The following is a 14,396-nucleotide window of genomic DNA, read 5'->3' as shown; positions in this document are numbered from 1 at the left end:
CAATTAGTACCACATTGGTTAATGGTTTGGTTAGTGGTTAAACCAAATGAGAGTTATTGGTTAGTTAACGCATTAGACTCGGGTCGTAACATTTGGTATCAAAGCCGATCTAATATTTGGGCATAACGAGGAAGCTCGAGTACTATAAAAAATGACTGCATATGTACAACGCCCTACTAGGCAACTTGGTGCTTTCGTAGTCACTTCTATGACGACACCTTCTCCCGTCATTAATGGAGATTTTATTTTTTTAATTAAATTATATGTATCATTATATTAATGGTTTACTATGAGTTAGTATATCACGTAAGCAGACCCTAATGTTTGTTAACTCAGACTTAATGAGAGAGACTTATATATTACTTTTTTAAAAATATAAGGGTTATTTCAAACACTAGTAAACCATAAAAGTAATGACTAAAACTACAAGGGTTAAAATAGACCTTAACACTAAATTATACGTATCATTATATTAATAATTTATTATGAGTCAGCATATAAGCAGACTCTAATGTTTGTTAACTCAAACTTGATGAGAGAGGCTTATATATTATATTTTTAAAAATATAGGGGTTATTTTAGATACGTTTAAGAGTTCTATAACTAAAACCACAAGGTTAAAATCAACCTTAACCCCTTCTAGAATTATAAAAACATAATATTAGATGAATCATCTCCTAAGCGATAAGTACTAACTATTATCGCTTTAAGATGAATTCCTATAATAATGAATATTTCATACTTTTTTAGCTTTAGTATTTAAGCAAATCTCTATTATTGATAACATAAGTTGAAGTGTTAGTATTAACCTACTAAGTATTAGATAAGGACTTCTGTTACATTTGATTTGAATCATATGAATGTCAAGCTTGTATATTTCCCTTTAAAACCAAAACCTTATGATCCTTTTTTTCACATGATCTTTTTTGTCATAAAAGTAATGCTTTATTATGAAATTTTTTTATGAGTTTATATAGCATTTAAAAACATAAATAATTTATGATTCAATTTTTATTCACTCCTTAGTACCTAAAATATTAGTCTTTCGTTACTTTAATCTTGATTCTTTCTAAACATATATATTAGTCAGCTTATTTTAGTTTCATTTATTCAAGAAGCCAAAATACAATCATGATCAAGTCCGATCAAAATATTTGATTAAAAAATTAAATTAGCTAATTTTATAATTGAATTAGTTAGAAAATTTTAATTTTTGAATAGTAAGACTATAATTTTTCTTAGGATATATAATAAAATTATATAATTTGGGTAGAACCATTAAACAAAATATAAATTTGAATTAAAAGGATTTATAAGGGCAAAAGTATAATTTCAAAAGGAAAAGCCCTAATTCTTTCTTTTTTTACGGTCATTGCACAAGGCATGTGGCTGCTACAGTATGCAGTCACTGCTTGTGCATGGCTTAAGGCGATGGCTATCCTTATATTGCCAACCGATGATCGACAGTTGCCCTTATACTAATGACTGGCGACCTCTTCGGTCACGGTGTGGAGGTCATCGTGTGGTGCTGTGTCACCGTGCCCATGTGTGGTTGTGTGCACACATCGCTCAAAGGCCACAACAAGGGTTGTCGAGAGCACGGCTACGCCCATACTTTCTCCTAGTGTTTCCGTTAGCTTTTGACGTCCAATTGATGTGAGTCACGACTAGCAAATATCGTTACAGCCGTTGCAAGCAACAGGGCTGCTATATTTGCCATAGTCACTACACGTAGTAGTGTTGTTGTAGTCGTCGCAGTCATTGTAGGTAGCGGCTTTACTGTAGTCGTCACACGTAGCAGCACTGCTGTAGCCACTTACGACCAAGGTGGGCTGATTGTTGCAAGGCTATTTCACATAAGCAACCATGCATGTGGTTGCCATCGGTTGTCGCACCCCATGACGCTTCCGTTACATATGCAACCGTTGCCCGCAATTGGGTTGGCAACCTCCAGAGGTTACTGCCCGCAATAATGCTATCGCTATTAGTAAGTTATCGATAGTGGTCAATCGATCAAATACGAGGAACCTTGCATCACTCTCAAGTAGATGATATGACGGACTAGATAGGAAAGCAGATCGACAACACACACAGATTGTTTAAGTATCGTAAATCAAAATTGAATAACACTTTTTCGCAAGCAAAGGATACTAATAAACCGATCTAAATATAAAATATATTTAAAATACTTTTATGATTTAAAATATTTAATTTCAAGACATATCTCTGGTACAGATTGTAAGCATAAAAATCGTGATTATATGACTCTTATGTAAAAACTTTAATGTCATAAATGAAAATCAAATAGCGATAGATCAAATTTATGATGCATATTTTTGGATGTCATTAGAAAGCCTGATATGCAAGTGTACATATATGAAAGTTATAGTGAAGCGATCTATAAAGAGAACTAAACTCTTATTTTTCTCTCTTCTTATCATTATTTTGTCCCTAAGATATCCTGTAATTAAAAGAGTTTTTCCCATCAAGATCATCTCCCAAGTAACCCTATCATAATTGGACTTCCTTTCTATTGGTCGATAATCATAATCAATATCCAATCATATCTATAACATATACCTAATTAGATAAAATCATATAATCTAATACAATTAACTTAATTTTTTTGTGGATAATAATAAAAAATGAATGATCATTGTTTCGATGCTGTGTGTCAGAGGAAGACGAAGGAACAAAAAAAAAAGACTGAGCGAAGAAGAGGAAGAAGAAAAATGAAAAAAGTTGTCAAAGAGAATAGACGAACGATGTTGAACAACAATGACAGCAACATCCAAAGAATAAGGCAAAACAGGTTCCAAGCCCTAACTAGGATGATATCGCAATCTAATTTCAAGCGGTTTGCATACCAGTCTTTGTATACCAATCTAATTTCAAGCCCTAACATACAAAGAATAAGGGCAAAACAGGTTCCTATTGTATTGCACGCTAGTGCTCGAGATGGTGAGGAATCGAGTGTATAAATAATTGCTTCTAGTGGCAATCATGCTGTGTTTGCATCACGTTTTTTTGACTACATTTCATCAACATCATGAATTTTTCTGCTGGAAGAAAACTATATACATTGTTTCAGATCTCAACTTCGATAACTGAGGTGATACAGAGATCATGAACAAGCACTACAATTTGATCCTAAACAATGTATTATGTGAGATCAAAACGCCCTGTTTGTAGCTGAGCCATTTTCCCTTTGACCTAAACAATGCATATATTTCAAGAACAGGGCTTAAAATTTCTTTCCCTTTTGCCGGTCTCACGTCTTTGATTTCCTGGAGAGTGTCACCTCTCTTCCTTCTCCATCCTTTTCCGCAGGTGTCGATTAGTCATGTTCAGGCAATACTAATCCAGGCAGATCTAAAACTTGGAACATTCAGCCGCAACCGAGTTTTGATGATTTAAACACCAAGGAGTGGTAACACAATCTTGACAAAGGAGTAACAAAGTGCACCGGTGAACACATAGCTGTCGCACCTATCAAGAATACCTCCTGCACATATAAGAAACTTTAAATAGTTTCCAAGTATTCTGTATAAATTGCGAGCTTAGTTGCATGATGTACACACTAAGCATAACAAGAGAAAAAAAGTGTCAATCATATTGAAGGATTACTTCTTTCCTTTTAGTTGTTCAAGATCTTTATAATAATGGGTTCAAATGACAGCAACTGAGACTCTCTAAGCGACAGAAAACATGGAATGGCAATTAGAAAATTGAAGAAAGGCAAGGAACTAGCAGCAGGTGTATCCAGCAAATCATTTCAATCTTAATGTTTTTGATATCTGAACACCAGGATCTATAGAAATTACACCTCATTGCACAGTTTTGTAATTACACCAATCAACAACAAACTTTTTTGGAAACATCGGCCTCAAATGTTATTCAGCAAGGAGTACAATTTTGTAAAAGATGGAAGTGACCAACACATAGTCCAAGGTTTTACTATTCCTGATATGGGTTGTGTTAGTTATCAAGTGACTGATGCACCATCAGTATATCTAATCTGATTACTAAAACCGATGTGATCATCAACAATATGCTCATGCATCCATCAAAATTTTAGGAAAGAAGCATACCATGTCCAGGAATGAGTGATCCAGAATCTTTGACACCAGCATCACGTTTGATCATGGACTCGATCAGATCACCGAACAAAGACCCTGTGAAGTTTAGAACTCCAAAAGCTGAAGCACTGATAACAACAGAAAGTGTTAGCACACTACAACATATTTCCACAAAAGAAACTGTAAAAGTAAGACGATGAATCCAAGGGGTGCAAAAAAATAACAAGATCACAGTACAGAAGTGCCTTTGCCAAGTAACAACATTTTGATCTAGCTAATATTTACTGATTCTAATCATAAATCCTATGGTTGATCCCAAAGCCATCCACAATTCTGTGAACCTTGCTTGACACTAATTTGTCTTGATGAACTGGATATGTTCTTTTAGAAAAAGCCACGATGACAATGACACTAATCTGCGAACATTCTCTTAGAAAAAGACAATATTAGTGATATGTTCCAACTTCTAAAACCACAAAATTTACACAATTAAGCGACTAAGTACGATCAAAATTATTATTTTACAAATTACAGCCAAGTGAGATGACCAAATGTAACTTTACAACAGAAGAAAAAGTTTAGGTTAAAGTTATATATGGAAATATTCTGGAAAATTGTGAACCAACAACTAGTAGCAGGAATGTTTGAGGGAATTCTATACTTTGTTCCAGATACCAATGTCATTTACACATCACTGTTGATAAGTCATTATTTGCCCTCATAAGTACCAACATGCTGTCATGGACTTAGCTAGTTTTGCCTAAGTCGTGTAGCACCCTAACATGTCCATCCATAAAGGGTCACTCCCCGAAACCTCTTATGGTCCCTTAAGGACCTGCAAAAGAGAAGACGGTTAAAGAAGGCATTTAACTCGGATCTTACAAGTAGACATTTCAGCAAACATTTGATAAACTATACAAATTACACCCTATACCACTCTGCGAAGCTAGAAAACCCCTAAAATGACTGTTTGGATGGCCTATTTTTTTAGTAGTTTTGCCTTTGTGCAACGACTGCACACAACTTGCATTTACAGGACTGAAACGACCAAAAAAGCCAACTAAAATGGGGCTGTCAAGCCTACTGTAAGCCCTCTACATTCTGTATAAAGCATGAACAAAACCAAAAGACATAGACATACACAAGCATTACATCGAACACCTTGTTTACAGATTTGTCCATGACATTTTCCCCCATTATTCCTTTGACGTCCTCATCGAAGCCTTTGTGGATGTTGCATCTACCTCGAAGCTTCATTCGACTTTGGCACCATGCAAGATAAGTCCGCTCCATTAGAACGAAGGGCTCATGGAACGACATGATTTCCCTCTTGCCTCTGCAAGAGTTCATGTCATTAACCTTTGTCCAAGGAAAACTTCGTGCCTCTGTTCTATGTTCCGTCTTCTACATTGACTCTGTTCATACAGCTTAGGCACATCACCAAGTTCCACCTAAGTTGCTGTACTCCTCGGTTAGCATTGAGTTGAAGATGACCCTTGTGCCCACCATTCCATGAGTTAGCCCTCTGTTGACTCCGATCTTTACATTGGCTCTAAGTATGCCTTCGTTTGGTGTTGTCTAGGGTTGCTCCCCCACTTGATTGTGCAATGCGTCCACCAATGCATTACCTCATGTAAGATCATGCGACGACTCATCGCTGCTCACTCGATCCATTAAGCTTTATGGATGCTTGGTCATTTGAGTGACTCTTTTTCCTACATCTGTACGCATGTTTCCCCAAACGGTCACACATGCTGGTTGCCCTCAACGCAACCCCGCTAGGTCCCCCACAATTGCATGCCAAGTGTTCCTAGGTGTGTTTGTCCCACTCCGATACCATCTATCACGAACTTAGTTGGCCTAAGTCATGCGACACCCTTGCATGTCCGTCCGCAAACCTCCCCAAAATCTCTTGTACTATCTGTCACAGACTTAAGTGGTTTTGCCTAGGTCGTGCGACACTCTTACGTGTATGTCCACAAAGGGTCAGCCTCCCCGAAACCTCTTATGGTCCCTTAAGGACCTGCAAAAGAGAAGACAGGTTAAAGGAAACGTTTAACTTGTGATCCCACAAGTAGACATTTCAGGAAACACTTGATAGGCTATGTAAATTACAGTGATTTAAAAAGCGCTAGGTGCCAAGGACAAAAAACGGTCGAGGCGCTAGGCGCTCGCCCGAGCGAAGCGAGGCACTAAAATATAAAAATATATAATATAATTAATAAATATAATTATTTAAAATTTTAAATAAAAATATGCTATTAAATTAAGAAAATCTAAGATATAAAATCAAAATAATATATTATTAATCTAATAAATACAAATACTATTATTAGTATACTGTTAACGGTATACTGTATACTGTTAACGATATACAGAAGAAGAAGAAGGAAGAGGAGTGCAAGGGGGTGCTAACTGAGAAAAGAGGAAGCGACAGCGACAGCGGGAGCGGGAGAGGGAGTGTAAGGAGGCAGCGAGAGTGGGAGCGGGAGCGGCGAGCAGCGGGAGCGGGATCAGGAGCGGCGATAGCGGCAGCAGTAGCGAGCAGCGACAGCGGCGAGCAGCGGGAGCGGGAGCGACAGCGGCAACGAGCAAGGTTAGGGTTGGGCAGCGACAGTTGATATCGGTGCTTTAGTTGGTTCGATTAAACCAACTAAAGCACCGGAGACCGAACTAGACCTAAAACGCTGGTTCGGTCGCCTGGTTTAACCCAGGCGCTCGCCCGAAGCGCCCAACGCCTGGGCTTAGGCGAGCGCCCAAGCGACGCCTCTTTAAAGCGCGCCGCCTGAAAGTGAAGCGAGGCGCTCGGGCCTCGCCTCGCCTCTCCCGAACGCCTAGGCGAGCGCTCGAGCACCTTTTTAAATCACTGGTAAATTATAAATATAGACTTTACAAATTTTGAATAGTCACGCGACAAAGGGTTCAAGATGGTCTGCCATGACCAAAAGTCTTCATAAGTGCCCATGATACTATTGCGAAACAAGGCAGAGAACTAGCTTTAAACACTACCCCAAAAGCCCATCCAGCCATGCGCCACGTGGGTAGTTCTCGAGTGATGCATTGGCTGACACTCCGCACCACTTTGCGGAGCTAAAAAATCCCAAAACGACTATTTAGATGATCTATTTTTTGTGTAGTTTAGTAGTTTAGCCTCTGCACGACGACTGCACACAACCTGCGTTTACAGGACTAAAACGATCATAAAAACCAACCAAAATGAGGCTGTCAAGCTTACAACAAGCTATCTGCATGCTATGCAAAGCATGAACAAAAAAGAAAGACACAAACATACACAAGCATTACATCGAACACCTTGTTTACAGATTTGAGGGACTTCTATACTTTGTTTCGGATACTAATGTCATTTATACACCACTGTTGATAAGTCATCATTTGCCCTCGTCAGTACCAATACATGGGTCCATGAAGAATTGTCTGCTTTAGAGTGTGCTTTGTATGATTTTGCAATTTTAGGGTGTACCCGAAAAGGTGCCACTAAGGGTAGAGGTCTTGCCTCATGATAGTTGGTTCCCTGCTCCTCACTGATATTGTATTGAACGTTCTTATAAGTACCCTGAGCAAGGGAGTCGAGACCTCTTGGGACAAATGGACCCACGAGGAATTATATATTTTGGGTGGACCACTCATGATTTTGCCCTACTCTTGGACTAAACGTGCTTATCGACTTAATAGTACCCCTTATTCAGCAATATGAATTCCATCTAACAGTGCACATAACAAAGGAAAGGACATCCACAATCTCAGTAATTATCAGCTCATTGCAATAACGTATATGAGAGTTGAACAAAAATATGCATGTACCTCTAGAATTGAACAAGTCAACAACAATAATCAAAGCAACAAGGCAGTCGACTGCAATAAAGGAAGCCAGATCTCCATTTTCGAATGCACATAAAGCCATAAATGGCATTGTTAAACTAGAATTGGAGCATGCTCGAGACGAGCCAGCTTGCAGATGTACAAAAAAGGTATCAAGTATATAATAAGAAAATCAATAAACTAGTGTATCATCAATTTATGTGCTTTCTCAGTAGGTACCTTAATAATGTTCTTGGCCAGCATAGAATCTTCGACAGCAGCACGGCAGTCACTATACAGCCAGTTAGACCAGCAAAAACTCCCTCCAAAGTCTTCTTAGGACTAATATGAGTAAGGGGTGTCCGACCAAATGCCTAGAAATTGCAACAAAATACATCTATCATCCTTGTAGCCTCTTAAAATAATAAGCAAGAATGTTATACCAAACATAATAGCTCTTGTTTTCTGCCTTCCAGTGATTTGACATATCAAAGGAAGTGAACATACTAAAATTAACATAGGATATACCATAAATAATCTTTCCCATCCTCAAATATGGCAAGAAAATGAGATGATTCCATACAGAAGTGTTCATTAAGAAACATCTATAAAAGAAAAGGATGACATCGCCTTTGAGTTTGTACTTCATATAACACTTCATGAATTGTAACAAGTCCATCCACTTTATGGAATTCTTGCTGCACAATTTCTTACTTTTATTTCATACAGTACAGCATCGAGATTTATTTATTACTTTCATTTCATAACACTAAGAGTTTTTTTTATTTTTTATTTCGATTGATGCAAGAAACAAATTCAAAAAAGACAATGAAACATTTGTCTCATCAAGAAGGTAAGACAGCAAAATAAGATTAAAAAAGAGAAAAATAATGTTGATTGGCTCCAATAAGATATTAACCAAAAATATAGCTAGCATAAGAAATTAGAGAAATAGTTAACTAAATGTAAGTCTAATATAGACAGAAAACTGTTCACTACTAAATTTCAGCTTAGTCAATGTACAAATGAAGTGCTGACTAGAATACAGTTTTAATATGACCAGCAAGATGTAATCATACAGTATGCAACTACCAACCAATGCAAAAATATGCATTAACATAATCAATCTAGTTATGTTTCACAAGTTCAAAAAATTACCCTTCCACCTAAAAATGAAAATGTGTCTGCTGCAATTATGCTGCTGATAGATATCAAGGTTGCAACAAGTCCAACTGTCCAATGAGCTTGCCCACCAAGAAAAACTGGCCATACATGTCCTAATTCTGCCAAAACAGATAAAAAAAAAGTAAACAAATTGCAAAATATTTAACAAATAATCAGAAGAGTTTAGATATAACAAAAATACAATTAGGCTCCCACCAGCAACCCTATCCCCAACCCCCAACAAAAAAAAAAAGCATTCGGAAAATTAAAAATCCCTCCCTGGCCACCGAGATATGATGGGACCTAAAATCATGTGTCCCAAATAATTGTAGCCCATGTTATTAGTAGAAGACTCATCCAGTGTTATATACAAATTCAACCTATCATCAACTTCCAATATAGGACTAATGAGATGTTTATCTAATAAGGACTTAACATCCTTGTCAAGACCTAATTTACATACCAAAATCATTTCCTAGTAGGTGGTATGTAAGGCTCATGGCTCAATAGTAGCTCCACATTGTGATATTTCTCTCATATCATCTATGAGTAGCATTTTCGTACTTTGGCTCACTTACACATGCATAGTAATAGGTCTGTTTACACCGAACCTTATAGATAAGTCTAGAACTCACACCTTCCAAAATACTTAAACCCAAGTTTTATGCAGTAGGACTATCTAGTCTCAAGCATTAATCTAGCCACCATTAATCCTCAGTATGGAACTACTGGGGCATTAGAAGAAATGCAACAGAACAATACATAATCGTCTAATTTGTATTCAAATCCTTGTTGCTTTAAATGGGAGTAAACTTGTCAAATAGCTAAGAGAACTACTCCATGTAGCCTCACAAAGTTACACCACAAATTCCAACTCTGTTTACAGAATAACTAGGTTTATCTTCTGCATGACCAATTATAGTTGAACCCCATCAATTAGTTCCCCTAGTTCTGCTTGTGCATGCTTATTATTGAAACTTTTCAATACCAGTCTCAAGACTATAAAAAGGAGAATTGTGTTAACCAGCTGACAACTTGCATAAAACTCTGTCCGATCTCATGAGCTTACACCAACATAGCTAGAAAAGATCAATGGAGCAGGCCCCGAATGATTGTGACCTTGGTTTCTTTTTGTTGCTGTAGTCCTTCAGTAGCTGGTTATGTTACATGTGCTCTCCCTCTTGATAATGAATTTCACTAGTTCATGCATAACGTGGTGGATGTAAGATTGGTCATCTCTATTCAATAGATTTTTGTAATCTCAGTTAACTCATATGATAAACCTCCTGCCCTTTACTGACATACTACCTTACATAGTAATATGTTTTGCTAACCTCAAATATAGATCAATAGTATACCAATTTCATGATGGACAAGTAGTCTATGGTGGGGTTGACATAACAGTGAGGTAGCCGATAGAGTCCAAGATATCAAAATCACAGATAAGATCAACATCATAATCAAAATACATGGAAATGAAAATAACCATATAATAATTACCTCTGAAATACATAAACTGTCAAAAATTTATTATCAACAAGTAGAGCACAGAAACACAACCATCGTGAAATCACATCCAAGTTTAGCTATGAAAGATTTTAGTTCATGGTAGATTGATGTTATCACAAATAAATGTTATGAAAGTTTAGCCATGAAAGATTGATGTTACTGTGGTTATATAAGTGTAATATATTATCTTTTGGTGTGTATGTTATCACAAATAAATGTTTCAGCATAAGTTCAAAAATTGTTTCTTCTAATATTTAAGGTTGCAATTCTTGTCAGGCGAGAGTGAGTTAACATGTGGTACTGAACATACCAAACCCTATGAGTCAATCTTGATATCTTACCCTGGTCTGTATAGATTGTCTAGAAAACCCAAGTATAATAATCCACCAAGAGGGTGGAAGAATAGAAAAAAAATTCTCTTGTAAATCTAGCTAATATAAATGACTATTGGGTTAGCAACAATACGAAACATGGTTAAGCTGCCTTGAAATCTTACCAGGTTTAGATCAATTATGGATTAGGGAGCCAGCATAAGCAAAGGGAACAACTTGCAATATGTATTGTCACAGTCAAATATTGAAACAGCCTCGAGGTACATATCATGTCGTTTTGTGTATTGAATATACAAGTGAATGACAATGTGAATCAGTGAATATTATACCAAGGAAATGAATTATATACACCGAGACACATAGCATGCATAAATTTTGTTACACAAGGATCCTGTCATGTGGTCTCACACTTGCTAGCATGGAGACAGGATGGTAGGATTGCAATATCTTGGCCCATAACTAGGACTGGTGCATGCACTATAATTTAGTCAAACAAACAATAATCCTCATCTTCTACTAATAGGAACCATGACCAAAGAGGCCCAATGAGGCACCTGTTGTATAAACCAGATTGTTGGATATTCACATTTGAAGTTAACAAGAAGCAATTTTTGCTTGCTCTTTCATATTACTGGTGGTTCTAATATGCAGACCATTAAAGTGCAAATATGGAATATGGTTGCTGCTGATACTTGTTAAGCACAACACAGGATCACAATTCTCAAGCAAAGTAATAAATAAGGAATTTAAAAAAGAAAAAGAAGAAAGGGTAATGACATACTCGTGTTCAATGCAGGAACTGATAGCCCACAACGAAGCTTAATCCAGAAACAAGGAAGATAACCACAGTAAAAAAGCCCAAAAACAGCACTGCTTAACTGTGCAAATCGTGGATTTCCTCTCTGAAGTATTAGTGCCATTGCAACAATAAAAGCAGATGATGTCACCGAAACATCTATGTGACCAAAATACCTACCATCATAAACCAGATAGATAATTAAAAAGCAGTGATATGTTATGCAAAATGCCGCATATGCTTAATTTTCAACAATCATTTGGACAGAAGAGTACTGGAAACAATTAATAAAATGATTAAGGTGAAAAGAACTTATAGCATAAAACTCAGTCAACGTTACTTAGTAACAGAAACAATGTTGATTGTTTATTGGGTTTGAAAGCTGTTTATGACAAACTGAGAAATAAGTTTTAATTTAATTATCACTCAAAGAAAGGATTGAATCAATAAATACCAAAACAGTAATAATCTAGAAGGCAATCAACATAAAAAACTAATTAGATGTACCTGCGGATACATTATGGATGTTCCTAGGAGGTTTTTGTTTTAAATAAAATTGATCCTAGTCCTACTAACAACTGATTTTAGAACGGTTGTTTGATGCTGATTATTGTAAACAAAACTATAATGATAATTTTTCCATGCGCCTTTCACATTTTACATAAGTTGATGCAGTCTTCTGAGCATCTTAGGGGCATTAAGTTATTAATGTATCTTCAGTCTTGACGAAAATGTCAGCTCGTTAAATTTTTGTCATTTATCATTTATATCTCATACGAAAATTAGTCATATGGGCCATTATATTTTCAACATATCACCCATATCTTAACATCTCTTACCTTTTTGAAAAAGTGATGCATCGAGGTGTTCATATTGTGTTGAATCAATATCCACGCATCATAGAGAAAACAATAAGATGCACAAATTTTAAATGAAACATATGCAATGCCCTTGACAACTATTCAGTTTTTAAGTCCCACATGAAGCAATATAAATCTTATAGTATTTCAGTCCTTTTTACTAGCTAGATTGATTTTGACATAGAATGTTTTTAGTTCTCAAGTTATATGTTTGTTATGTCGCATACTCCACCAGTTTTTATTCCAAGATGCCTTTCGCAGGTATAGGATGACACGGAAAAACTGCTACTTCAAATCTAAAGACTGAAAATTTGGAAATATCTCCTTTAAACTTATAGGCAAAAGATAAAAAATTAATGCTAAATAGAGCAGGAAATGTAATTAACACGGAATAAGGAAACAATAGAATAAGTCCAGCATAATAAGGTTTTGAAGTGGTCAAATACAGATAATGCATTCAAGTAAAAACTAAAATGAAGCATATATATAAAAGATTCAGTATAGGGCAAAATCATTTTACCTGAAACAGATTAACCAAACCAAAATTTTGGATATATCAAGTGAGACACCACACTATAGAAGTTTAGTTATTAGCAGCTTAGGAAATCAGCCAAAGAATCATTTTTTTATATTCCAAACACTATAGGAAAGAAGTAATTACAAGACGCTAAAGATTTGGAACTTACAGTGTCAGAATCGGCATGAGAGCACAGATGACTGAGCAAACCCTCGACACATATCTTGGCGGCGGTGTCATCCCTGCAGCAATTCCCCGACTCCGGACCAGCTCGAAGTACTCCCTCGCCCCGGCGAACACTGCGGCCGCCAGCGCCACGGTGAACACCCATCCTCCTGCCACCACGACACCTCCCGCACCCAATCCAATGCCGAGGCCAAAGATCACACGCTTCCTCAGCTGCATCCCCTGGTTCCCCTTCGGCTCTACAACCACGGCCTCTACTCCCTGCATCGTGGAACCAATAAATCCAAAGACACCCCACAAGAATTGTGATCAAATCCGAAACCTTTGTTGGAGGCAAGGGCACAAGAATCACCTCAAGAGAGTCCTCGCGGTGGGAGCCGGACTTCGAGGCCGCTTTGCTGGAGGGGACCAAGGTAGCGGAGAGACGGCAGGGATGGAAGAGGCGCAGTCCGGGAAGCTGGCGGCGAGGGAGGAGGAACGATCTGGGGCTGAGGGAGAGGGGCAAGGAGAAGAGGCCGCAGCGGTCGACTTCAAGGAAGGCCGCCGCAGTGGCAGCCATCGAAACAGAGTCAAGGAGCGAATCAGAATAAGGGCGGTTGCGATAGCCGAGAAGGCATTTGAGGCGGGGCGGCGGGATCCCGAGGTGTGGAGGAGGTTATCCTCCTCCCCCGTCTTCCGCTCTGGGTTACGTTACGGGGGCCGGGCGCAGATCTGTTTGTGTTTTCTTCTTGTTTTTGTTTCTAGAAACCTAAACCTTTTGTTTTTGTTTATGTTTCCGTCTGCGCAATGTGTATCGGTACCCGTTTCCGTCCCCATACGAACCATTGCGTCGAGTCGATCACGACTTGTAAGCAGCGTTTAACTAACTTCCCATATCAGGAGACTTAACTAAAATCCATCAAATTGATCTTAAATTAGTAAGTAAAATTACACTTGAAATTGGAGTGCCACAGACAAATTCTGTGTGTAAATCTCGATCAATAACAACAAAAAATCCAAATTCTATGCTGCAAAAAGACATTATGTGTAAATTCACAGATGTACTAATAACTTGTAATATTTTAGATATCAATAAGTTCCTGGTCAAAGTCCAACGTGGAATCAGAATCCAATCCAACAATTTAGCACCCTGAC

General features: G+C 37.6%; 1 protein-coding gene across 1 annotated transcript; it reads right to left on the bottom strand.

Annotated features, from left to right (window-relative positions):
• Window positions 1-2,959: 2,959 nt before the first annotated feature.
• Window positions 2,960-13,978, bottom strand: LOC135610700 (phosphatidate cytidylyltransferase 4, chloroplastic-like). The gene is made up of 7 exons (XM_065105528.1): window positions 13,615-13,978; window positions 13,246-13,523; window positions 11,685-11,875; window positions 9,057-9,181; window positions 8,139-8,272; window positions 4,092-4,207; window positions 2,960-3,505 (listed from the first exon to the last, which is right to left on the bottom strand). The coding sequence occupies exons 1-7, from the start codon at window positions 13,819-13,821 to the stop codon at window positions 3,414-3,416; spliced, it is 1,143 nt and encodes a 380-aa protein (XP_064961600.1). The 5' UTR covers window positions 13,822-13,978; the 3' UTR covers window positions 2,960-3,413.
• Window positions 13,979-14,396: the final 418 nt, after the last annotated feature.

This window comes from Musa acuminata, chromosome BXJ2-4 (assembly GCF_036884655.1).
Source record: "Musa acuminata AAA Group cultivar baxijiao chromosome BXJ2-4, Cavendish_Baxijiao_AAA, whole genome shotgun sequence".
Lineage (NCBI taxonomy): Eukaryota > Viridiplantae > Streptophyta > Magnoliopsida > Zingiberales > Musaceae > Musa > Musa acuminata.
The sequence above is the reverse complement of the archived record's forward strand: the minus strand, read 5'-3'. Positions and strand labels throughout refer to the sequence as shown.